This window comes from Strigops habroptila, chromosome 6, assembly GCF_004027225.2.
Source record: "Strigops habroptila isolate Jane chromosome 6, bStrHab1.2.pri, whole genome shotgun sequence".
Taxonomy (NCBI): domain Eukaryota; kingdom Metazoa; phylum Chordata; class Aves; order Psittaciformes; family Psittacidae; genus Strigops; species Strigops habroptila.
In genome coordinates, this window is record NC_044282.2 from 17,167,495 (window position 1) to 17,193,179 (window position 25,685).

At 38.1% G+C, this 25,685-nt stretch overlaps 1 protein-coding gene across 1 annotated transcript in view; it reads left to right on the top strand.

Moving 5' to 3' along the window:
• The window catches only part of PREP (prolyl endopeptidase), a 92,422-nt gene extending 67,384 nt beyond the window's left edge, over positions 1-25,038 (top strand). Inside the window, exons 11-15 of the mRNA XM_030489229.1 lie at positions 6,102-6,238; positions 11,785-11,879; positions 14,892-15,023; positions 19,906-20,062; positions 21,920-25,038. Coding sequence (XP_030345089.1) covers positions 6,102-6,238; positions 11,785-11,879; positions 14,892-15,023; positions 19,906-20,062; positions 21,920-22,214 — 816 coding nt within the window. The 3' untranslated portion in view covers positions 22,215-25,038. The remainder of the gene's footprint in view (positions 1-6,101; positions 6,239-11,784; positions 11,880-14,891; positions 15,024-19,905; positions 20,063-21,919) is intronic.
• Positions 25,039-25,685: the final 647 nt, after the last annotated feature.

The window sequence follows — 25,685 nt, forward strand, 5'->3', positions numbered from 1 at the left end:
TACATAATAATAATTTCTCGAATGTGTAAGCACAGAAGTAATGAGACTGTAATTTACAGAGGCTCCTGGGACACTTTTCTGTTTAACATGACTACAATGTGTATTTAGCTCAAAAGGTAAATGTTACCTGTCTGATATCTGGCTGTCTCTGCACTATACACTAAGTTTTCTTTAAGGCAAATTTATAAAAGAAATTATATCGATGTGGCAGATGCTAATTATTCTGCTGCAAGGAGCTCTGGAAGGGGCAGAGGATAAACATTTAGAGAAGAGTCAAGAAGTCATCCAGGTTGCAAAAGTGGAGTAGAGGGGGGTCTCCTTGCATCCCATTTACCTCTAATGCTTTATGCAAAGGGAATGCTGCCTTTTAACTAATTAGAAAAGTGTGATTTAAAAGCACATACCAGTCTTGCAGGATTTCTGAACTTTCAGCTATATTTTTCTCTTACCTTCCTCTCCCTCCTCCCTCCCACTGGCCTGTGATATACCTCCCTGCAGTCATTTGCAGCTAGGCAGCTGAACTTAGTAAGGAAGCATTTCTTCTAAAAGACCATCTCCTGGCACATTGCCTCTATCAGCATGAGGCTGCTTTTTGTGCCAGTGGGTGGGTGGTAAAACAATTTCTTCTAAAAGGTTTCTTGATTATTTTCACAGTACTTTTGCAAATGACTGTTCTTCTTTCTGGGTTTTACCTGCATGAATTTTTACTGTGCTGAGTTACTTTGGCCCCTGTCCAGTTCTGTATTAAGCAAGCTTTGCAACCCACACAGAACTGCTTTGAAGCTAATTTAAGAGGCTTAAAGAAGATTGATGAGGATTCCCCTCTGAAGAAAGGAAACCTCAGATCCTGTGGATTTGCTGTGTAGTCGTAATCATTCTCTATTACTTCTCCTGGCTTCTGGTTCATGCTGTATATAGGAATACAAAAACTGGCAGTTAGTAAGAGCTACTCTTACAGATGGCTACTGGCTGGCTGCCAGAGCTGTCCGTGGGACCACTGGTGGTCTTATACTTGGGTCTGTGCCAGTGCTGCAATAAATAAGATGTTTTGCTTGTGATGGGCTGTAGTCTTTAGCCCCACACTAGTATCAGATTTTTTGTATGGTCGAAGGCAATGAGGATTGAATGAGCGGGGCGGGGGTGGTGTGGAAGGCAGCATGTGATTCTGTTTGAATGGGTGAGATTTCTGCCCTGGCATCTGGAGGAGAGGATTTCTCCCTGCTTGCTAGTGCTGAAGTGTTCAGACTTGCTGGAGCGAAGGCAGGGTCTTTGTGACTTGCCTTCCTGAAGCAAAGAGTAGCAGCTACTAGAACTTGCCAGTGCGAAGTGTTGCTTTGTAGCATTGTTCAGCCTCAGGCGCTCTTTTCTCTGTACCCAAATACAGGTTTGAACACTCTGATGCCACCTCTGTGTAGGAATACTTTCTCCAGGGACTACTCCATTAAGTTTGCTCTTTCAGACATCTTTCAAATAGTTGTGGGGGACTTTTACAATGGTGAGCCTTTAAGAAAGCATTTGCAGCGTTTGGGAAAGCATGATCGACATTACATGATTTACTTACACTATGCTTTCCTTCCCCAAATCTCAAAACACAAATGTGTGTAAGTGCGATGAGAAGTCTTCATCTCACACTTAATGAAGGAAATATTTTATGTGAAACTGAATGATTGAAATGCAATTCTAGGAAATAAAAACTGAAGTAGTCATTCCCTTTGATCACCTGCTGAACACAGCCCGTCGGCTGCTTCACTTGTGGCATGGATGGTGGGACTGAACGGGGCATTACGCTTCTCTACCGCTGTCTGTAACTTTGTGGTGGCCACTGGTGGAATCACAGCAGCTGTGTATGAGGGCAGCCACTCTTACCTAGAAGCAGAAAATAATTGTGAAGCTTCACAAGACTGCTGCATCCTGTATTTGTTTCAAATGAATTATCTCAGTAAAATTCTATAGAGGACATTGGAACAAAACTCTTTTTAAAGGCATTGTCATGGTGTTATTAAACCTAAATTATGGAACATGCATTTTTAATAAGGCGTATTCCAGCATGATTTATATGCTTTTTAGTTGCTCTTTGTAAAATTCTTTGGCATTTCGCACAATGGATGTCAATCTAATGACAAGTGTAACTCTTAACTGGTTTTGATCAAGCACACAAAGACATGGAAAGAATTGGTATCTCTGGTATGTAGTACCTAATCTTGAAAGAGAGGTTGAGAGAGACATTTTTAGAATCACTAGTGGCTTTCTAAGGATAATTAGTCTACTGTGACTTAGGGGGTGTTTTCAAGTCCCAGAAGTCAAAGTTCCTTTTCATATGTAAAATTCATGTATAATCTGCAGGAAATAATTCTTACTGAAAAGCCAAACTAATCACTTCTTAATTGGATTTTAATTCTCTTTGCTATTAATGAATCATAAAAATTGTAAAAGGTTTGTGGACATTCAGGTATTGCTCACAGCTTAAAAATATATGCATTAAACCTGTTTGGATAAGATTATTTTTTGTTTGTGTTTTACAGCAGTATTTCAAACCCTGTGTTGAATCTTACCTTTATAAGGTTAATTTTAAATCTGTACAAGCTTGAGGTTGAATTTGGCTTAGAAGAATTTTTGGTTTTGTAGAAGTACTGTTATTTCAGGAGTACAAGCCCTATCACACAGCCATTAAGTGTATTTATTACTTGTAAAGCTTACTATGCAAACTGTCTTCAAAGTAAATTTCCATTGTCATTTTTAGGTGAAAATGGAGTGTAAATTGCTTTCAAATGCGAAGTTAACAAAAACCAGCAAAACACCACTCTATAAATATATATGTATGCACTAAAGAAGAATGACTTAGATTTGTTTTCATGTAGCTTGTATAGATTAATCTTCATGTAATTTATAGTAATGAGTAATTGTGCAAACAGTGCCGCTTTCTCCCTGGGTCATAAGAAGAAGAATAGGGGCTATAAATTCATGCCTCCGGTTCCGGCATCTGAACGGAAAGTGATTCTTTCTGGCACTGAGACCCCTCTGCTGTGTGACAGATAGGGACATTAGTGTGAGATGAAGTGAGCTACAGCTATTTCAGGGCTGCTGTTCTGTTCCTGCGGTATGCTCCTAGAATAGCATGAAGGTTTGCAAGCAGCAAGAGTGCCCTGTCAACCACACAGAGTTGTGGTGCATTTCTAGAGGCTGAAATTATGTATTTTTAGCATGTCCCTCCTTGAATAGTGAGTTTCAGCATTCATGATAATACGTCTGAGCATTGATCTCCACTCTTTTCCCTCCAAAATAACTTTGCTAATATGTCCTCCTCTTACGTGCTGATGTCTGTAGTGATATGAGTCTTTATTTGAAAATATATGAGCAATGGGTAATATAATGTGACCAGTGCAAGTGGATCACTCCTATCTGTGATAAAGCAGAAAACAGTAGTACCCTTTTATTAGCATTTACTGCTGTAAAAGCTGACTGTTTCTAAAATTAGGCATGAAATACCATCTTGGGAAGTTCTTTTTAAGGCTTGCCCTTTCCAGTTTACCTTAATCTTTGAGATAGAAGCACGTTCCTTTATTGGTTACATGAATAAACCATTGGACTTGCTTCAGAGATAACACTTAATTTAAAGGTGAGATTGAATCAGTTGTTGAAAATAGTCTATTTGGAGAAGCTTAAATAGCTTCACGTATCTCAGCGTCTCACTGAATTGATTTCCACCCCCCTCCTGTTTGTTCATCTTGGAGGGAGAGGTAATCATTATTTTAGCAAAGATAGGAGTGAAAACTCTTAAATTGCAAATGTCACCTTGACACGTATCTTCTTTCTGTTGAGATTTCATTTAATGGTATGTTATTTAATCTTAACTGATGATGATAAAAGCCCTACTGAAGTCAGTTTTCAGGGAGTTGTTTCAAAAAAAAAGCTCCTTGTTCAGAAAGAAGCAGTAAAATCAGTGGCATCCTTTAATCATCAGGAAAGGACTGGCCAACAGCCGGAATTGCTGGAAATGTAGGAGGGCCAGGTGCTCACTTTGCGTGAATAGCGCACTGCAACTGGAGTTGATGAATGGCATCTTAAAAAGGAATCTCTGTGGAACTCCTCATCGCCAGCCTCGGCTGTTCTCCTGTCCATTGGGTAGTTTATTTTTTTATAATGTTCAGCTAAATACTGAAAATGAAAATCCTTTCTATCCTACTTCAGTGAGTTCTGATGAGCACTTCTTTGTCAGTAAAGTTGTAGCGATAGTTAGAAACAGTGATAGAATCTCTGTAAAAATGCCTTCAGGCTTTTGTTCTGAATTTTTCCATCTGCTGGGAACTGTGAAATACCAAATTTTATCTGGAATATGTCTACAGATTTTGGTGAAGCCTTTGGAGCTAGATGTGGTTTCATTAGAAATTTCTCACATTTCCTTAGCAATGATTAAAATTAAATGCAATTATTTTGTTTTCAACATGCCATGTGGATTTACATGTTTCACATTACAGTCAATGCTCAGAATAAATGTGTTGCACAGGTTCATATTACTCATAAGGTTCATGTGTTATAAAAATAGATACTGATGATCACATGCTTTATAATAAAGCGTAGTAGGTCTGTTTCCTTTAAAAGCACAGGGGTTGTAAACATGCAACAAAATGATAAGAATGTCATTCTTCATTTACCACTTCTTTGTTCTAATTAGACTAGAAGCTGCAAATAATGATGCTAAAGCCAAAGCAATGAGAAGTAGTCAACCAGAACTTTAGGACAAGCAGTTAACTGCATTCACACCCACATGTTTTGCTTGACTGGCAAAATAAGACACGCTGGATCCTAAAATAGAGTATGCGGGCAGATACATGCATCAAAACAAGATATGGCAACTGTGATAAGCAACTGCAGTCTATGTTTGTGTACATGGAATTTAGCTGTTAAGTTCAAACAGTGCTGTGGCAGTCATAGAAAGACATGAAAGCATGTGCTGTGTGGATACTTGGTGTTTTGGGAGCTGATTTCTTGAAAGCCAACAGGTGGTTCTGTTGTCTTGCTGGATGGATTTGGGGTTCTGCAGTGTTAGGGCTCCTGGTTCTAGCTGCTAGATAATGTCTGAAAATGCACCAAGCACTACAAATGTTTCTGTCATGGCTCGATGAGGTGAAGTGGTTGATGAGACAAGCTGGGAAGACTGGCCAATGCTTAGTCCACTTTACTGGATACAGACTTGTTTTGGTGAAATCATGCTGCATGTACCAGTGTTGAGTAGTCAGCTTTTCTGTTTTCACAAGGCTTAGTAAGAAACAGTGTCTTCAGCTATTCAAAATTTGCTCTTTTAACTTGAATCTTGTGTATGAAGTGACTCTGTTAAGAAATGTTGTTAATGCTAATGTATTAATACTAAAACCAAAATACTGTGACACTTAAAATATCTTTGGCCTTCTGCTTGTGATTAAATTTATGTTTTTACAAGCAAAGACTGCTGCATCAACTGATATAAAGGAATTCTCTGAGTGCAGCAGTACAAGACCAGATCTTCAGAGTTTTACATATTTATTGGTAGTTGCATAGCTCTCTGCTATCCAAAACAATGTAATGCGTAGTGGGATCTCACTCAGTCACCACCCTATCAGAAGTTTTTCTTCTCTGTCCACTCTTCTCTAGTGTCTGAAACTTTGAATTTTTAAAAAGAAGTTTTTAGCAGTTGTAATTTTAGATTAGAAATCTGGTTTTAGTTCTGTTCATTCTCCTTGCCAGGTCAGTCTTTGCTGCTTTCATATACGATGGACCATGCAGTTCTTGTGTTTTCACAACAGCAGTCTTCCCGTGCAGAGAGTTGTATTGGTTTTGCAGCATTTTCTTAAACCCAGTCGTATGTAGAATTGATAAATAAGACACATAAAAATGATGTTGTCGTACTCCTTGTATTGTCTTATTTTGATACATTTTCCACAGCTATTAAGCAACAAGATGGGTGATGGCCATTACTGAACCTGCCCTGGACAATTGGTGCAGATTGCTTGGAAAGTTTTACCCATTGGACACCATGAAAGCGATCGCTTCTGATTCTTGTTAACACCACTTGTGGAGAGTTATGACAGTAACAGCATTTCAGATTTCTTTTTCTCTTGTCTTAGGTTTTCTACCCTAGCAAAGATGGCACTAAGATCCCAATGTTTATTATTCACAAGAAAGGAATTAAATTGGATGGTTCTCATCCTGCCTTCCTGTATGGTTATGGAGGCTTCAACATATCAATTACACCAAGCTACAGGTAAGCAGGGTAATTAATACCTTCTTCTGAAGTATCAGGTATCAGCAACTGTCACCGAGTACAGGGTGGACTATGGATCTGACAGAGTAATGCATTTCAGGTCCCTGGGAAGCAAGATGGGGGCCTTAAGGACTGCACATTAGTGTCCAGGCATCATTTATCTGCTTTGTTAGTTCTGAATTCAAGGGTTTTTCCCAGAGTTACAGAATAAATCTGCGTCAGAGCAGAGAAGTGCTCTTCTGAGGTTTACAACAGGCACTCTGCCCTTTGGATTACACCTTAACCTCTTCCTACTTTGTCACTGAGCTCAACAGAAGAGCATGTGGACATGCATCAAGCAAGTATTTGGGCCGTTTAATAACATAGGAAGTTTTCTTTTTTCCCAAGTTATATGATTACCTGTGTCTAAATACTAAAGAAACATTTGTTTAAATGAATGTAAATAATTAAAATTTGGCTGAGTTTTTGTATTATACTTTTGAGGAGATTACATCAGAAGCAAAATTGTACTGTGTTCCCATATGATCATGAAAGAGGAAAGATGATTGTCTTGAGATGCTGTTGATATGGGCTCTACATATGCAAAGCAATGCATTGTAAACCAAAACTGCTGTGTGCAAAACAGGATTTGTAGCCCTCAAAAGCCATAAGCTTTATTGAATAAATGATCTCTTTAAAGAAAAAGCTTATTTCTTCAGCAAGGGAATTTTTATAGACTTATCAAGAGGCAGTGGTTGTCTGTAATACATAAGAAATGCTCTTAGGCGAGGCAGGGGAAAACAAAGGCAGAGGACTGAATGGAAAGCAATTTTTCATATAGCAGAAGAGCAGCTTACCAACACAAAAATAACCTATTATGAAATAATCCTATTAAGTTTAGGTGCTATCAGTCTTGCTTTAGACTCAGCACATTTCAAGAAATCCTTCGTAGTGCTTGCTTTTCCAGGTCACTGTAATTGTATTTGTGAATAGCACTTACAGTTTCCTGTCCTTTCTAGTAAATACCTTGTCTAACAATGGACCTCCCATCTAGTGTCCATGATTATTTGAAGGCTTTTTATCTGCCTTGTAAAGCTACATGTTTAATTTCCTGTGTTTTTTGAGAGATACAATTATATTACCAGAATAGTTTTTAAATTCCTTTTTTAGATTAGGCTCAAGCACTGATTTATTGGAGTTCATTGTAGATGCTGAAAACTGTGATAAAACTTAATCATGTTTTCTTTTTTAAAGCAAATATTATGTATCTATTGATTTAAGGTAAAATTTCAAGTACTACAGAACTGACACCAACTGTCTGCTGGCAAAAGAAGATATCTCACAGTGACTCCTTCTACCTGCCATCCATTGGCTCTGGTGCTTGCTGGAATCTTTGCTAAGCTGATTTACCTTGGAAGAATGGCAAAAAAACTATCCCAACAAAACAGAGTGGGTGGTTTTCTGCCATTTTGGCTAGTTGAAAATTGGCTCTAGTAGGAGTCTGCCCAACAGCAGCAAGAGGGTGCAGGTGACAATCAGGAGAGTAAGATGGGAGGTGGGAGCAGTGAGCTATGTCTTCCTGAACCCTATGAAACCGTTATTACACAGTTCATAATATAAGAATATAAATCTGTTATGGTCCCTTAAAAGTAAATACACAGAGAACTGTCAGTCAGCACCCGATCAAAATACATTATCCCACTGACAATATAAATAAAACACGACTGGCCACACCTCCCTCATTCGCTCACTGTGATATCAACAGCCTTTCTCTTCCTAAAAGGCAAATAAGAAAAGCCAAAGCCTTCAAATGCATCTTTATGGTTAATAACCTGAGAATTGAGTAACTCGGTGAGAAAGTGTGCTGCAAAAATAGGCAAGTAAGATCAGGGAAAGGAAATTCTGATAAGAGAATTTATGCCAGAAAGGCAGGACATTCAGTTCCCCTTTACCTGATAGATTCAAGTCATGTTTGACTTGTTTACTGTTTACTGTTTACTGCAATATTCCGCAAGGAGTTCCCAGGTTCAAGGGTTGTTCCAGCCACAGCCCAACACCGTGACTTGGTCAGGTTGTTTGTAGATGAGCACAAACATGAGTGCTAGAAAGCAGCCACAGGATGGTCAAGGCAGAAGCTTGCCACATTGTCCACCTGATCCCGAGCTGAGACGTAGCTATAGAAATGCAACTGAGTAGTAGCCTGCTTACCTGTAAAGCAAACAAACAAACAAGTTACTGGGTAAATATTGCTGATTTTTTATTTGAACTTAGGGTTCTTACGACTTTTCACAAAGCATTCCATCTTCTCCTTTCCAGTGGTTTGTTTCTGTCATATATGTCTTCAAGCCAGTACAATGTTTTATCATTGGTATTTTGCACCCATTAACGTCAGCCAGCTTTCTGGCTTGGGGAGCTTACTTCAGCTTAATTCAGAATCTGGTGTTGCTTTTCATTTTTCCCCAACACAAAAAAAATGAAAATCTTTTTGAAAACAATAGAAACAAACCAACAGGTTAGAGGATCCAGAAAGAACTGTGAGAATGATAGGCCAAAGTCATTAAGTCAGTTACAGTAGTGGTTTATTTTTGAATGCAAGCATGCATCTTTTATATGCTCCTCGGGACTGAAGAGCTGCATTAAGTAGTAGTTTGAGTATGGTGCCCACTAGAGCTCTGTCATTAATTATACAGCCTGCATAGCGAGTGCAAGTGAAGGCTGATGGAACTGACACCAGTGGCTTGTCAGAGCTGCTGGGGAAATGCCATGACAAATGTACCACTAATGCCTCTGATTCGGCTAATTACCCTGCAGGAACCAGCGTGTTTCCCTTCACTGTCCTGTGTGTGCCCATGTGGGTACAGGAAAAGCAATTTCTGATGCATCCTGGAATAGAGCTGATTGTGAAGCAGACTGTGAAATTGCATTTTGCTGCTACAGGGCCAGGTTGTACCAAGCCTTTAAGCAAGGAGGTACTGCAGAGAAAGACTGTAAGGCCAGAGAAAGGTCAGGCAACATAGCAGCCATGAGTGCAGAGTGCAAGATTACTCTTTTCAGTTAGTTTGGTACCGCTTCCTCCTGCTCCACAAAAGCCAAGAAAGCGACCAAGTCCAGAGACTCAGGGATAATGAGCAAAAGGCTATAGAGACTTCTGGAAGAGTAGGCAGGCACCAAGACTTCCCTCTGCAGAATGAGGTGTTTCATAGGCATCCAGATTGACTGACCAGTTTGCTGTGACTTGAAATCAAACCTGGAAGCAAGAACCCACCTGGAAGAACACAGGAGGCAATAGCAGGATTGTGTATGAAACTTGAATTTTGTGCTGTCTGATCACTTGGAATTTTCATTTTTTAAAAAAAGTTAATTCCTAATTATATACTTACAAAACCTAGTCTCTTGAACCTTAAGGTCACTTTGAGAAAGCTTGCTATAAGCTCTAGGCAGATCTACCTTGAAGTGTTGGTGAAGTTAGGGCCCTGACTCACTTTGCTACTGACCATACCAGAGTGGGTATTAATTAATAGTCATTAGCAGGACATTGCTAGATGTACATGTTGGAGTATACAGGGTAATGTTTTCTGAAGTACCTAAAATCCCGGTAGTAGTGGGCACAGATTTACTAAACTTTACTTATAATTTGGGCAATATAATGATTGTTACCAAACTCTGGACTTTGTCCCATTGAGGGTCTGTGCAACAAAAAAATTATTTGCTTGTGGAAATGGGGACTAGCTTCCTATAATGAATACCAAATATCCTATGAGAGGCTAAGTCACTTAGACCCCTCCAAAAATGATCATCAAGGTGCCACCTCTGTTAGAGAGTCCACGGACGGGATGGGGTGCACTCAGTACTCTCTGGTTTTGCATTGCTTACAGATTCTTTGGTGGTTAAATATGCTGATCCCTCAGCATGTTTCTTTCAGCAGGTGGAAGAGGATGGACTCTGTGCAGAATATTCTGGAAGGTTTTGTGGCTCTAACATACCAAAAATTAAGAAGTCTCATGCGGCAGCCTACTGTCAGGCTACTCCACATTAGCTGTGTAGCAACCTGTCAAAATTAGGCATCCTGGAGTTTGACAGAATAATGCTCTCTGACCTTTGCACAGTGTGCTTAGAGAATATCAATCTTGCATCTGATCAACATGTCACAGCAATTTAAAGAAAACACAATTCACAGTGATGCACTTCAGAATTGATTTTATAGAAGCAGAGATAATTCATGCCTCCTGAGCCATCTGATGGCCACAGATGACCAGCATAGGTGGAAAATTTTTCCTTTGATGGATTATCAAAATATAGAAATCTGTTATCAGTTATCTTTCTGCTATTCTTTTTGTTTTCTTAATCCTTGGTGTATACTCTGAAGAACAAGTGCCAGTACATAGATAATTGCTTTGGAAAGTATGAAAAATTTACCTGTTTTGACATTACATCCACATGAGACACTGTAGGACTGCCATCTTTCAAGACATTTCTTGTAAGCAGTAGGGGAACTTAAAGGTAGAAAGGCCTAATCCTCGCTCTTGTGGTTGAATAGGATTAATTTCTGCAGGCAGTGGTTTCTTGCATGAGCAAAGATTTCAAGTAAATAAGAAATTTAAACTTACTAGACTGAATAAACCCGACTTGTTGGGATTCAGTTTTAATATTTTACTGGTCTCCTTGGCATATGTGTGGTTTGCCATCTGCAACTTCTGCTATGTTAAGCTTCTCCTTCATCAGGTAAAAGATCTATTTCTCTTCTTAATTGTGAAATATAATTTAAATTATTTCAGTCCCTTTTAAAAAGATAGCAATAGCTTTGATACTTTTGCAGTCTGGCATTAAAAAAAAACCACCCAAGTAATATGTTACATTAGCTTTCAATCAGGTTCTAAAGCTACTAGGAAAGGCAGAACTTGTAATTTTATTTTTTACTATTTGTTCTGTATTTAGCAGTGCAAGTGGAAAATAAATAAAAAGGTGGTTGGCCTTGAATGCAGAGCGTGGCACAAAACAATAGTAGAAGCAGAGTTTTTCTTTGCAAACACAATTTTACGAAAGTAAAAAAAAAAAAGGTACATTAAGCAGAAATGCTGAAAATACCTGCTCATAAACAAAGATCAAGTGCTGATCTTAAGTCTTAATTCTTTTCTTTCTTCATTTGGACTAAGCCTTCCATTCCTCTCTGAAAAAGTGCAGGACCCACGGAACAGAAAAGGTTCAGAAAACTGTGGGAGTCCAGTGGTTCTGCACAGCTCTAGTCCCCACACTGAAGGCTTTGAAGATTAAAAAAAAGCGGGGGGGTCTGTTAGGCAGAACCACTGGCTAATCTCCTCCAAAGTGCAGAACTAAAGGAGGAAGAATGAACCAGCACTGGTTCTTTCCTCTCCCCAGGCTGCAGAGGGTTTCATTCCCACTAGTAACCACTGAAAAAATCCTGGCTACTCAGGTTTGCCATCAAGGAGAACTTCATGATTTCATGATTGATTTTGGGAGAGATCTTTGCCTCAAAGTATTTTTGTAAAAGTGATAGGGATATAAAAATTGGAAATTAAAAATAATCCTTTATTGGTTTGCTTTTTCAGTGTGTCAAGACTTATTTTTGTTCAACACCTTGGGGGTGTTCTAGCGGTGGCGAACATCAGGGGCGGTGGTGAATATGGAGAGACCTGGCACAAAGGTAAATCAGTCCAAATAGAGAAAAAAACTGCAGCCTAAGCAATGAAAATTACAACATTTTCTCTTCACTCTCTCTTCCATACTCCCATCTCCTTTTGCCTTTTACTTATTCTGTAGAAAAGTATTTTTTTTTTTCCTTACTTATATGTTAGATCTTTACATTGTCCAGTGTTACCTGATGGTTTTCTTTAGATTGTTTTAATTTTTGCAACCTACTGAAAAATGGTTTTGCACAAACACGGTATTTTCCAAGAAAATTATTGCAGTTTTTAAAGCAAAATCATATTCTCCACACTTAAGGATTTGAAAATGCAGCTATTTACCTTGAACTGATTTTCAAAAAAACCCTGTTTGTCTATACTGCAGGAGACCTGGATTGCTTTCACATACGTCTTTCATTATTTGCAGGTGCACGTGGCCCCACAATTCTAGACCCCCAAGACAACAGCAGTAACTATTTAGACTCTTTTGGTATCATGCAAAAAACCCCCCTATTTCTAGAACTTTACAGAAGATGTGAACTTTTGAGTTCAGAATGTAATTCTTCTACATTGTTTTTGCACAATTTATGAATAGACCCTTTTGTTATTTTTAGTGAACGTGATTGGAAAAATTTCTTCACCGAAAGGGTTGTCAAGCACTGGAACAGGCTGCCCAGGGCAGTGGTTGAGTCACTATCCATGTAGGGATTTAAAAAATGTGTAGATGTGGCACTTGGGAACATGCTTTAGTGCTGGACTTGGCAATGTTACGTTAATGGTTGGACTCAAAGGTCTTTTCCAACTTAAACAATTCTATGATTCTGTGATTGAAGTTCATATGAAATCAATCAGCTCCACAAGTGCAGTAACTTGCCATCCCCTCTGCGCTCTCTTAGGGAGTCCAACTTCTTGTAGGCAGGCTGGTTTTTAAAGCCGATTTTAATGCTGCAGGGAAACCAAATCACTCACTACAAACCCCTTTCAATCTCTTTTCCCCTTTTTTTAATACTTTTGATGTATTTCTTTCCATGTTTTTCCAATCTAATCATTGTCTTAATCTTTGATCGTCCACCGTCCTTATTGTTGACAATTTAGTACATCCCTTCACCAGAGGAAAAAGATGGGAAAAGTCCAACTCACCTCTGTAACATACCCATAATTATTTAATGGCGATGCCTCATTCATATCCCAAGAATCTGGTAGATATGTTGCTGGAGATGTTGTCAGCAAGGCAAATGCACCAAAAATGCACAGTGGTGTTTATGATTCAGCAATTTGCTATGGGACTAATCCATAATAACTTTTTATCAAACAAAACAGTATTCCCAGATCATTACGTCTTGGTTTTACTATATCATGTGTGGTAACTTTTTGTCTGGGTCATTTCCTCCCAATTGAGTTAAATATGTAATAGTTTCATAAATAGAAGCTATATATGCTTGCAGATACAGGATATTATTGCTAAAGATGAAGTATCCTTCATTAATTTTAATTTTCTGATTGGTTTGTAATAGGTTTTAATAAAATTTATTATAATACGATAATGCTCCTTTGGTCCACCTATTTCCTGCTTAATTTTGACCCAAGTCTTTTACTGCAGTTGCATAAGAAGAGATGTATCTGGGTTTTGTTAATTCCGGAAGTCTGTTTACTTAGGTTTAATTGCATAGGTAGGTTTTTTACCTAACACCAGACCAGAACTTTGAGCAAAGAGTAAGATTTATTTCCTCTTTATTGCCACACATTTGAAGATTGCTTTGTGATCTGTATGACCAAGTGTCAGTTATCTTACTAAACCTTTGCAACATAGGAATGAAGCATCCAGTGTAAATAGGATGTCTAGAGTCACTGGATGAACAATGGAGATAGACACACCTCCAGATTATAGCTCATCTCACTTATTTTAGAGTAGAATTAATTGCCCCAGAGGTTCCTGAACCACAGTGGGAACCTCAGGCAATTAGCTTCAAATAAATATCCAGCTTTTAAAATAGAAGGAACTGGAGTTCCCCTTCTGCATCCACTGAGCTCCTCTTACCTGGGTGGACCACAGCCTTTGCTACAGGCATATGAGGAAATTCTTCCTAGTTCCTATTTCTTACTAGCATGTGTTGCCTGAGAAAGAACGTAACAAGTCTTAAGGTAGGATAACCTTCGAGGAGAAGCCAGTTTTCATCTCTTGCCAAACAAGCATCTAAAATGGGAAGATCATGGAATTTGACCAACTGTGTGTTCTCTGGGTTGATAATCTTCTGCTCAAATAGTTGAAAGTTGGTAGGGAAAACTATGCTTTTCCTTCCATAGCCCACCATGCAAAATCTTTTGGTTTGAGAACTGGAAGTCTTACCAATGATGTCATTTGGACCTACATTTTCAGTCATGATTTATTGCTCATACATCTCATCACGTTTGGAATTTTGTTTAACAGGATGGCAGCATCTTAAGCATTTCCATATTGGTAGTTAATAAAATTTCAAACCAAGATGCAATTCTGAAGTCCCTGTTTGATCATAGCTATATATCATCTGATTCGAAAGCAACTAATCGGAAAAAAATTAAATTACCAGCCACATATTCTATGCCCAGGAAATTAGAAGTGCTTATTTTATATAGCTTATTTTATAAGTTGAGGCTTTATTGCCTTAAGAAACTGTCACTGAGTTTAATGCTGTTAAAGTCCCATTAAATCAAACCTCAAGTGGATTGTATGTGGTCATTTTGTATATATTTTGCAATGCAAAGCTTTTAGCTTTAGTTTTACTGGTTAGAAGCATTACATGGCACTCACTCCACAGTATAGGTATGTATTATTCAGAGTTTCTGAAAGCATTAGTGTTATTGACAGAACCATCTTATACCCTCTCTTTGTTGAAAGAATCTTTCATTTTTGCAGTCTTTCTGAGCCGCATCAATTATTAAAATGTTCATGAAACTGGAATTGTTCCCAGGTATTTTTGCACGCATGTTTTTCTGAAGAGATGGTATCAAATGGATTTTATGGTATCAACTAATTTGTTTTATTTGTGTGCCAGGTGGTATCTTGGCCAACAAACAAAATTGCTTTGATGACTTTCAATGTGCTGCCGAATACCTCATCAAGGAAGGCTACACATCCCCAAAGAAGTTGACTATTAATGGAGGCTCAAATGGGGGCCTCTTAGTTGGTAAGATCTGCTTGTATATTTCCTGGGTTTGGTGCTGGGTTTATCAAAGTAACCAGACAAAAATTTACCAGATCCTCTTTTCAGAAGCTGCCAGAATATCAGTGCATTGGTCTATACCAGGTGTAAATATATACCGTTTTACTTCATTTGCCGTTTGCATAGGACACTGGGATTCTGCAGTCTATAGCAAAGGCTGACTGTTAAAGCCATGCTTAAAATTACTGTCTTGTGTGGTAGAGCTAATCTTGTGGTAGAATCACACAGTAAGTAAGAATGCTTAAAAAACATTCGGGGTTTTTTTAATTTTTTCTTTCTTAGGGCTAACTATTACAAAATAATTACTGAATAACCAGAAATCTGTAATGTAGAATGGGGAAACTTTGTGTGGTCTGTAGCATAAGCCAGAAACCCATGCCCTGTGATCTTTCAGCAGAGCTTCTCATTCACTCTTTCTGTGGTCATGCATTCTTGTTCTTAGAGGACAAATGAAAACGTGACAGTTCTGCGTTTAAAACCTTAAACAGGGACATGTAACAATTTGGCTCTACTTCATTGTGTAGTTAAAACCTGCCCACAAATAAAATCATTAATGCCTCTGGTGAGAGACACAAAATACAAGTACAGCTACTTGAAGAAGTCATGAGCTTTTGAGGGACTGTGTCAGTTGTAGAACTTTGTTATAAATGCATCTTTCTCACACGTAATTCGCTGCCATGTTCTTTAATTCAAGGAAATTAATAGTCTCCTCTTAAACAGAAAAGCCTGTCACAAAAATGTCTCACAGTTTAAGCAGCATTTAAAGAACCACAAAATATGTTTCTGACTAAATCTCTCGGTCAGAAAGCAGTAGAAGAGAAAGGGAGATTTTATTCCATTTTGAAGGGAGAAGGAAACACGAATAATACTGCAGTTTGTATTTTTTTAAATAGCATGAAAGGCATGTGACAGTGTGACAGAATTGAGCTACTCGTGAGAAGAAAAAAAAAAGGCATTTCAAGTTCATAAACCACTGATTTATAGAAAATGAAGAGTTTTACTAGGCCCACTCTTTGCTTGTTCTTCTTTTTATACTCCTTCCTATTTATCTGCCATTGAATACTGGCTGTATTGATTTTATTTTATTTTTCAGTGAAGTAGCATCCAGCATAAGAAACAGGATTTGGTGTTATACAGATCTTTGATCTAAGCCATCTTGGCTATTCCTGCATTCTTATTTTTAAAATAGCAAGTATATGTAAAGTGGAATTTTTCCTTTCTGCTTATATACTTCTTGGTTAGAGATGGTAGGAGTTACTTGTGCATTGTAAATAGGAGCACCAGTAGAAATGAATGATATGGTAACAGATTAAAGGGTTTGTACACCATTGCACAAGTCAGTTTTATCTGAGTGTAAATATATAATTGGAAATGCAGTTAAACTTTCAACATTTTACATAGCTTCTGAAAACACTATTTTGTGGTTACATGGACTTCTCTTTCACTCAGGATGAGATTCGTCCTACCCAGCTTTAGTCATCAAAACCCCTGTGTTTCTGGCTGAACAAGTCAGCTGGGCTCCTTAGTTAGGTAAGGGGAAGCAAGTGCCATCTGCAGGGTGTACTTCATTCCAGTAGGAGACAGGTGTTAGGAATCTAGACCTCCCTGCTCTGAGAAGTCTGTTGTTAGAAACCTTCCCTTGTACTCACAGATGGATTACAATCCAGCTGTATTTCCATGCATTTGATGAGCCAGATAGGGAGTTTCCTTGACTGGGTAGCATTAGGTTAATTTAGTAAATTCTTGTAAGTGCTTTTTCAATCAAAGCAGAACTAAATTTTGCAATAGTTGTTCATGCAGCACTAGGGAGCATAACTCCTGCTTTAGGTGGAAGGACTCACTGCCAGATTTTCTCAGTTCTCATTTATTGAAAGAAAAAGTGACAAGGAAGAGTATTGTCACTCTAAAAATACTGTTTCCTTTCAGTCAGGCTAACAGGAGGTGTCTCTGAGGAGTGCAGAGCCTTGAGCTCTTGCCTCATTCAACTGCAAAACAAGACTTCTTTGTCCTGCAATGTGATCCCCAAGCTGAGTACAACCACAGCTGTGAGCTGAAAACCTCCTTCACGCAAATGCAGTTTGACCTCTCGTGTTTGCTTCGACAAACAGATCTGAGGTTTTGAAATCTTACTTTTGTACTGAATTTTAAAGCTCCAACTAAATGTAGGGAAGTAAAATTCACAAATAAATTTCTGTTCCAGGTTACAGTTTATTAATGCATATAATTAAGTATAATGACTAATTAAAGGGGTGCAGTGGGAATGGATGAGTGCCTCCATAAGTGATTTCTTACTGAAGTAACTATTTAGGGAACTAGGAGCAGCAATTTTTTATGAAATCCTGAGCAACACACACTGCTTCAAGAGACACTCTGCAATAAAGAATGCTAAAATGAAATGTTATACGATAATTGTTTTGGCTTTTTTTCATACCAGAATATAATTTGTGTTCATAAAAGGAAATAACATAAAGGGGAGGCATCTGATCTAAAGCTTCAGTTAAAAGGGGTAAAGAGCTTTCACATGGTAGCCATTTAAGGCACCATATATCTCTTACGAAAATCACTCAGAAAGGACCCAGAAAGAGTTAGCATAGCTTCATAACACAGATGACCAGAAGTAAAATCGCATCCTTCAGAAAACAGAAATCATGTTCAAAAATAGAAAACAAGGTAGAGCATAAACTCTGAGAGAGACTGATGGACTACAGGAAACTGATGAGCAAATTGCTTCCACTATAAAGATTAGCAGTGAAAGCTTTCTATGCACATCAGAAGCGGGAACCTGGCCAGAGGATCTATGGAGCTTATACATTAAGCAAGGTGTAAAAGGAGCACTAGAGGAAAGATAGTGACAGAGCAGAACAACTAAATGGTGTATTTGTATTGATGTTCCCTCCTGAGGAGCCTGGGGAGTTCCCTGCACCAGAGTCTTTCCTCATGGGGAACACTCTGAGGAGCTGTCTCAAGCTGAAGCATCAGCAGAAGAGGTTTTGGAGTAAATCAATCACATGAAAAGTAGTGTGTTGCCAGGACCAGATGGTGGACACACACAATCCAAGTGAACTCTGATACGAAATTGCAGGCTACTAAGCCTGAATATCTGAGGAACAGAAGGGGGCAAGTGTAATGCCAATTTTTAAATGGTTCATGGTGATCCACAAGCTGCACATGAGTAAAGCTGGCTTCTCTAATAGGCTAACCAGCTAAAGCCGGTAAGTAATAGCTGTCGAGGAAGAATTTTGCAGGCTGAAGTCACATCTTGCAAATCTATTAGAGCTATTGGAAGGAGTCAGGCAGTGTTATGGTGCTTTTAACAGTGATCTTGGTGAGGAGTTATTCTTGGATTTTCAAAAGCTTCTGACAAGGTCTCTTGCATAAGGCTATGCAAGAAAGTTCTTGCTGAGCAAAAAGCAAGGTCATGTCATAGCAATATCCTGGTTAGCAGGAGGCAAAGAATGGGAATAAACAATCCATTTTCACAATGGACGAAAATGAGGAGATAGAATAATTTGGGAAAGACTGTGCCTACATGTGGATGTGCAGTGATTAGCTCTGAATAAAGACAAGGATTCTGGGATCCACTGTAGTAGGTATGTGAAAATTTCAGTGGTCTTATTTCTTAAAATTCAAAAAAAGCAGGGGAATTTGTAAAATCACCAGACAACAGATTTTAATCAAGCAACAGAGATTGGAATTGAAGAGCTTATTGCTGCAGACTATGATGAACACTAGATCGCTTGATTTAAGGAATGTAACATTCTTCCTAGGTGTAGCTTTTTCTAAAAGAAGTATGAAATAGATGGAATCTTTGTGACTTAATGCTAGATGAATAAACATTAAGAAAGGATGTATTTACAGAGGATATGGGTTTTGATGGTTGTTTTAACAGGATGGCTGCAGGTAACTCCAACTCGGGGAAAACCTAAACAACTAGTTCAAAAACTGATAATGTACAGGAAGTATCTCCCAGTATTTGCTTTACTCCTTTTCCCAGAGCATCTGCCAGTTGCCACTCTTATAAACTGAACAGTGAGCTAGATGGACCTACTGTGGTTATTTTTAAAATATATGAGGCAAGCATTGTTCTTGAAGAAATTGTCCTTTCCAGTACTGGAAGATGGAGGTCATAAAAAAAAAAAAAAGAACATATAACAGTTATTTGTTTTATTAAGATGAGGTTATTCCTCTGATTTTTGTAGTATGCTTTTATCAAAACTCTTTTCATATGGGTTTACATAGTAATTATAGAAGAAAACTTTCATTAGTAAATGTTCCTTAATGCCCTTTTCTTTGCTGATACTAATATTAAAGGTTTAGACAGTGAATGTTTTAGTAACCTTCAATTCAGTAGTCCAAAGCTCACGTATTTTAAAAAGTGCATTTCTCCTTTAAACCCAGTTTGCTAGTTTGGAAGGCAGTTTTCAGAAAACAGCACGTTTGGCGCCTGAAGAACAAGGAAATAGCTCTTAAACAATTTTGAGCATACCATCTTTGGGAGTTATAATTTTTATTCATTAGCGTATTTGCTTTTGGTTTTGCTTAAAAGTCTGTTTGATTTTGTATTCATGGCAGTCTTCTCCCAGCGCAATTGGGTTTATATCAGATACTTTGTACTGAAGTTTTTTGGCTCCAGATGTTATATGGTAATCCATGCTTCTTCTTACATTGTTTTAACTTTACAGTTTTGGGGTTTTTTTTTCTTGGGTTTTTTCTTGTTTTTAAGAAACTGAGTTTATAAAAGATAGCTTTTTGGAAGTTGGCTTTCATGAACTTGGCAGTGGACCTTTTACTGCTGAGCTTAATTCTTTGAGATAAGAATACTAATAGAGTTGTTTTCTTGTCAAAGCTGCCTGTGCTAATCAGCGCCCTGACCTATTTGGTTGTGCTATTGCCCAAGTGGGAGTCATGGACATGCTCAAGTTCCACAAGTACACCATCGGCCATGCTTGGACCACTGACTACGGTTGCTCCGACTGTAAAGAGCAGTTTGAATGGCTTTGCAAGTAAGTGCCTTTAAATACCTCTGTGGTTGTTAAAATGCATAGTCTGCTCAACAGTTTCAGATTGTCATGTTCAATATCTAGTCTAAGAATTACTTAGTCCTTTCCCACATGAGATGTGGGGGGTACAGCATTTCCCTACAAGTCAGTTTCACATGAAAGATTAACTTCAAAGCCCTGTTGAGTCAACTGGTCATATTTTCGAAGGCCTTGTTCTACAAACAGCTTTAACAACTCATAAGGTTTTCTTTCTGAATAATGACTCCTTTAGGCTGTCACAACAGAATATTCTCAAGCGAACTGCTACATAAATAGTGTTTTTTACGATGGGGAGAGACAATCACCATTGTGAATTATATTATACAATGTGAATGGGATCTATTTGTAGGAATCGAATGGCCATAACAGTGTATTCATTTCCTAACTCCTTGCTGAGAGGTCTGGAAAGATTATTTAAAAAAAAAAAAATAAAAAATTCAATGTCAAGTCCAAATACTAGATGGTCAGTTGGGACCATTGTAATTAGATTGTTTCAAAACCTTCTGTTGTCTAATTTAAGTCTTCAGTGGAAAACATGTTTTTGTAAATATAGTGCATGAAACAACTAACAAATTTCATAATTTGATTTTTATCAATAGATAAATTAGATTTTAGATAATACATAAAAGATTAACTGTTATAAAAATGATCCAAATAATCTTCATGATTTTGGACACTGAAACTTCCTTGCACATCTGTAAATTCAGATATTCTGAAGAGGTAAAGTAGAAGCAAAGTTTTAAATTCATTCTGTGATAGAGAGAAATACATCTGCAGCAAGGAGTCACTCCATACCTACTTAAACACATGCTTACTCAAAAATCTCAATGCATAATTTTAGAAACATCTTATATGGCAGTACCTGAAATATTTCTTTCCCTCCTTTTCAATAGCTGGCAATTGCTTATCAAATGTAGGAAGACTTATATGTAATGTTGCTTAGATGGTGCCTTCACAGACACCCAAAAAATACATAAGGCAAATAGTGGTATGTAGTGACTATCATTTAACTTCTTTTCAAAACAAATAATAGTCTGAAAATTCACTTACATTGTTCCTTAGATGAAAATGAGGAAGCCAGAGATCTGCTAGGTTAGACATTCAAATATTGTCATGTGTTCTTAAATATAATTTGGAGTTACTTCCTGGGTACTCCTCCAAGTGGGAAATTCATTCAAAAATAAAGCAAAATTTCCTTCTGTATTTCCTGTCATGAAATAGGGGGAAAAAATAGTATCCTACTCTTGACTCAAGGAATGTAACATTTTTTCTAGGTGTAGCTTTGTCTAAATGAAGTATGAAATGTTTAGATGGAATTCTTTGTGGTTTACCTTTAATTTCTAATGCTAGAGGGTACTTTGTGTTGAGGTATGTAGATACACCTTTTATGTTATGTTGCAGTAGCTAAAAGGTGTAAATCCTCCTGCAAAGAAAGTGAATTTTGAAAGTTAGATTGTTCATTGTTCAGCAAATAAAAATTGAAGTCATCCATTGAAAGCAGGAAAACTTACAGTTCTTGTTTCTGTTTCCTGCATGGTGTTCCCTCAGTTTCCCTATTGCCCATTCCTGATATTTTTGGCATTTCTATGAGAGGTATGCATATGCCTCTCTGAAATTAAAAAAATGTACTTGCTTCACAGTTGAGAGCCAGAGTTTTGTGGCCACCATCAGCAGTTGCCAGTAGTGCAATTCTGATATATGTGACTGAAAACTGTAGTATTCTGGGTGCTATCAAATGCCACTGTGATGATTTCAGTATGAGAGGACCTTCTTTTTGGGTCTTGAGGAAAAAGTATGTAAAGATTTGTGTGCTCTTCTCAGGTACTCTCCGCTTCACAATATCAAACTACCAGAAGAAGATGGCATACAGTATCCCTCAACGTTGCTTCTCACAGCAGACCATGATGATCGTGTGGTCCCTCTTCACTCACTGAAGTTCATTGCTACTCTGCAGTATGTTGTGGGCCGAAGCCGTAAACAAACCAATCCACTTCTCATCCATGTTGACACCAAGGCTGGGCATGGAGCAGGAAAGCCAACTGCTAAAGTTATAGAAGAAGTGTCAGATATGTTTGCTTTTATAGCACGATGCCTAAATCTTGATTGGATTGAATAGGCAAAATGCTCATTACTGTCTCCTATAGAAAACAAGGGCTTTAACACCATTTAAGACCAACCAGACTACTACTTGGTGTAGTACTTACATTTAAGAACTGCTGTTTAATATTTTATTGATCCAATCGGCTATGGAGTTTTGATCTTTTGTGCTTCCCTCTTTTTGGCATTTCTTTGAATTTCTTTTCTACTGCATCCCAAAGTACATTTTGAAAAGCATGTTCAAATAAATAGCTGAGCTGCTGTCGGTGCTGTTGTGAACATTTAGATTCCAGAGTTAGTGCTAGTTGAGCTTATTTCCTGAAAACAATTTTAATGTATTTTGCACCTATAAATATATCCAGATCATCTGTAATTAAATGTAAGTACTGTCCAAATACAGGAACTCTGAGCATACTTTATTTACACAGTAACTTATTTAAGAATGTAAATTGAAGGTGTTCAGTGATAACCATGAAATACCGACGAGACAGTAATCTGGGTAATTAAGTCAAATATTATTAAAAAGCTTTTATTACATGCTGTTCATAAGTGTGTTACAGTCTATAATAATACTGTTTCTAAATTGTTCTTTCTTTCCAAAGAGACTTTAAAATGTCACCAGTTTTCTCTTCTGTCATTTATTTCCACAGAGAAGAGAAAATTGAAGGCTGGAAAATTTCAGGAATTCTGAGATTCTCACTGTAATCTCAGGCAAGCTATACAGATACTATTCAACACCCCATCTGCTGTTAGCTCTTTATCTATTCCTGAAGAGTAAACCAGACAACTAGTTAAAAAAAAAAATAAATTAAAAAACCACACAAACACCCCCAAAAAAAACCAACCAAAAAAAACCACCAAAACATCAAAAGCACAGCTTTTGTTTTCCAGATTGTTCAAGTTCAGGTTTTCCTGATGCCTTTGACAGAATGTTCTCTAACAAGACAAAATCTGAGCATTCATATATAACCTAGTTCTGGCTGCAGAATAACAAGAGCTCGTAGTCAGACTCTCTAATGATTTGACACAGGCACAGTATTTGAACTGCCATTTCATATCTTTCCTATCTAGGCTGTAGAGCTGGAAAGTCGATGTATTTGCCTACTGCATCAATCAGTCTAAACTGATGCACTGCAGCAACTAGGGTTTGATGTTACAGAGAAAAAAATCCTACCAATTATTATTAGTCTTGTCCCTCCAGAGAACACTGCTCTTTCTCAGTTTTGGTTAAACTGATACATTCTTCTAGAATCATGCTGCTCATTATATTCACACTTAGACCCTAAGGCCTGTGTTTTAACCCTAAGCATTGTCTCAGCACAGGAAGAGGAGGGAGTGGTATTTAAGAGGAGTAGGCTGCTGTAAACAGCAGCAACATTAAAAATAGATTTGCACTAGATTCACTCTCTGTTTCTGTCATGCTCTGGGGCTTCTGCTGATTCCCTCTGCAACTGAGGAAGGATCATCCCTTCTAGGCCCTTATAATTTGATTTTAGGAAGGAAAAAAAAAAAAATGTATTTCTGATTCCTTATGAAATACTACACCTAAAACCTGTATGTCATCTGGGGTTTATTTGTGATCCATGAGCATTATGGTTTTACCAGATACTTTACAGCCTGGTGCATTCTGACCACAACATTGATTTAAACAATCAGAATAGGGAGTTGAAAGAGGTATGGGGTTTTTTTCCCTCCAGGCTGCAAAAACAGGGCTCAGGTTCAGCACCCGCCTATTCCCAGAGGTATGTGAACTGTTTTCTATGATCTTCTGGGAATTTTCAACAGCTTCCCTGAATGGCAGAAACAAAGCATATAAAGCAGTAGCGTCCCCTCTTGTAACACCTCACAGTTGCAGCAGCTGGCCTTTTATTGAATGTCACAGTTACCAAGAGGACAAAGCTGCACCTCTGAGACAAGAGCTTTGCGGGACAGGGTGTGTGGGAAACATGGTCCTCATGCATTCGTGGAATAGAGCTGAACTGTGTCAGTGCATCGAGTTGCAAAGGCTTGGGCACAGCCACCTCAGTCATGGCTTCAGGTCTTTGTTTCTAAAAATGTTTTTCCTTGTTCTCCACAAAAATTTTGGCACAGATTAAAAATCATTCATTTTCTTCCTGAAGCTTTCTGCTTTCTGCTCTCATATGGGGAGTTGGGAAACAGAAATTTCTCTCTGAGTGGCAATCAATAGTATTGAAGGTGGGTTGCTGGAGACACCACTCATAAAGTAAGGGTTCAAAAGTATCCCTTGTAGAATGCTGTTATCTATTGGGAAGGCATTGTGTTTCTGTAACAGGGTCTTAATGCTGACATTTTCGTTCATCTTAAGGTATGCCAAGTCCAGGATTCAAGTGCCAAAAAAGTGATGTTGCAGAGCTGTCTTATTAGCCAAGTTGCTCGTTTGGTTGCAGAAAGGGTAATGCTCCAACTGGAATCTGTAATTAACTCTGAGCAAGTAATGCTCTTGTAATAAAGTGGGATTTAAACCTTCAGAGTTTGGATTAAATAGACCTGGAGCCAAACCATTCCTGCTGTATAAACCTAATGAAATCTTTGTTAGTCTGGTTTCAAGGTTACCTTCTTTTCTCTACAGTGGAAATGCTATTTTATGAAGAGGGTGTGTATTTTGTGCCTTTTGTTTCCAGTACGTATATCAAAATTCACTAGCTGGGCTAGGTAACCTCTTCACAACTACCTGCTTTTTCAAAATCATGTTTCTTAGGAAAATAGATACCAGTGTTCTGTGCCAAAATCAAACCCAGAAAAATCTTTAAGTCCTGTAAGAGGCTTATGCTACCTGAACTAAAATCTGGTTTTAAGTGGAAATAAATTGACTTTTTTGCATATTGCTCCTTGTGATACTCTTCACAACTAATGTAAAGATATCTTAGTTATCTTTGCTCCCATGAGAATACTTTTGCATCAGATTTGATTTATGTGAAAAAGGTCAGAAGTATTTTTAAAAGCTGAGAGTCTTCATATTCTTCACAGAGAGAGTTATTTGAATTCCTTTGCATCAGAGTTAAATTATATTTTGGTAGCTAAAAAAATAAAAAATACTGACTTGAGATTGGTGCTGCAGCCTCCCCAGCAACATAACCACCAAGATCTATGGGTGGAAAAAGGCAGCTGGCCTGAGAATATGTAAGTATAAAGGATGCTTGAGACAGAGGTAGGAGACACCTGTTACTGGCACCTCGGACCTCTCCTGCTTCACCAGGGTTTTCTTGACTTGACTCTGCTTTGCCATCTCTCTGTAGGAAACCAGAAACATGAGCAGCAGTTCGCTGGGATTCGATACGCCAAGCAACAGCTTTCAAACATCTATGTTGTCAGGTCATTTATTTATTTTCAGCCTGAGGTAGCCCCTCAGGATTGCCTAAAGAGCTGCTTATAGACTCTTCTTGACAGCCTTTCCTCTGAAAGGGGTTTTCCAAGCCGAGTAGGATTTAGGAGGAAGGGACTTGGAAGCCAAGCTAATAAACAACCACCC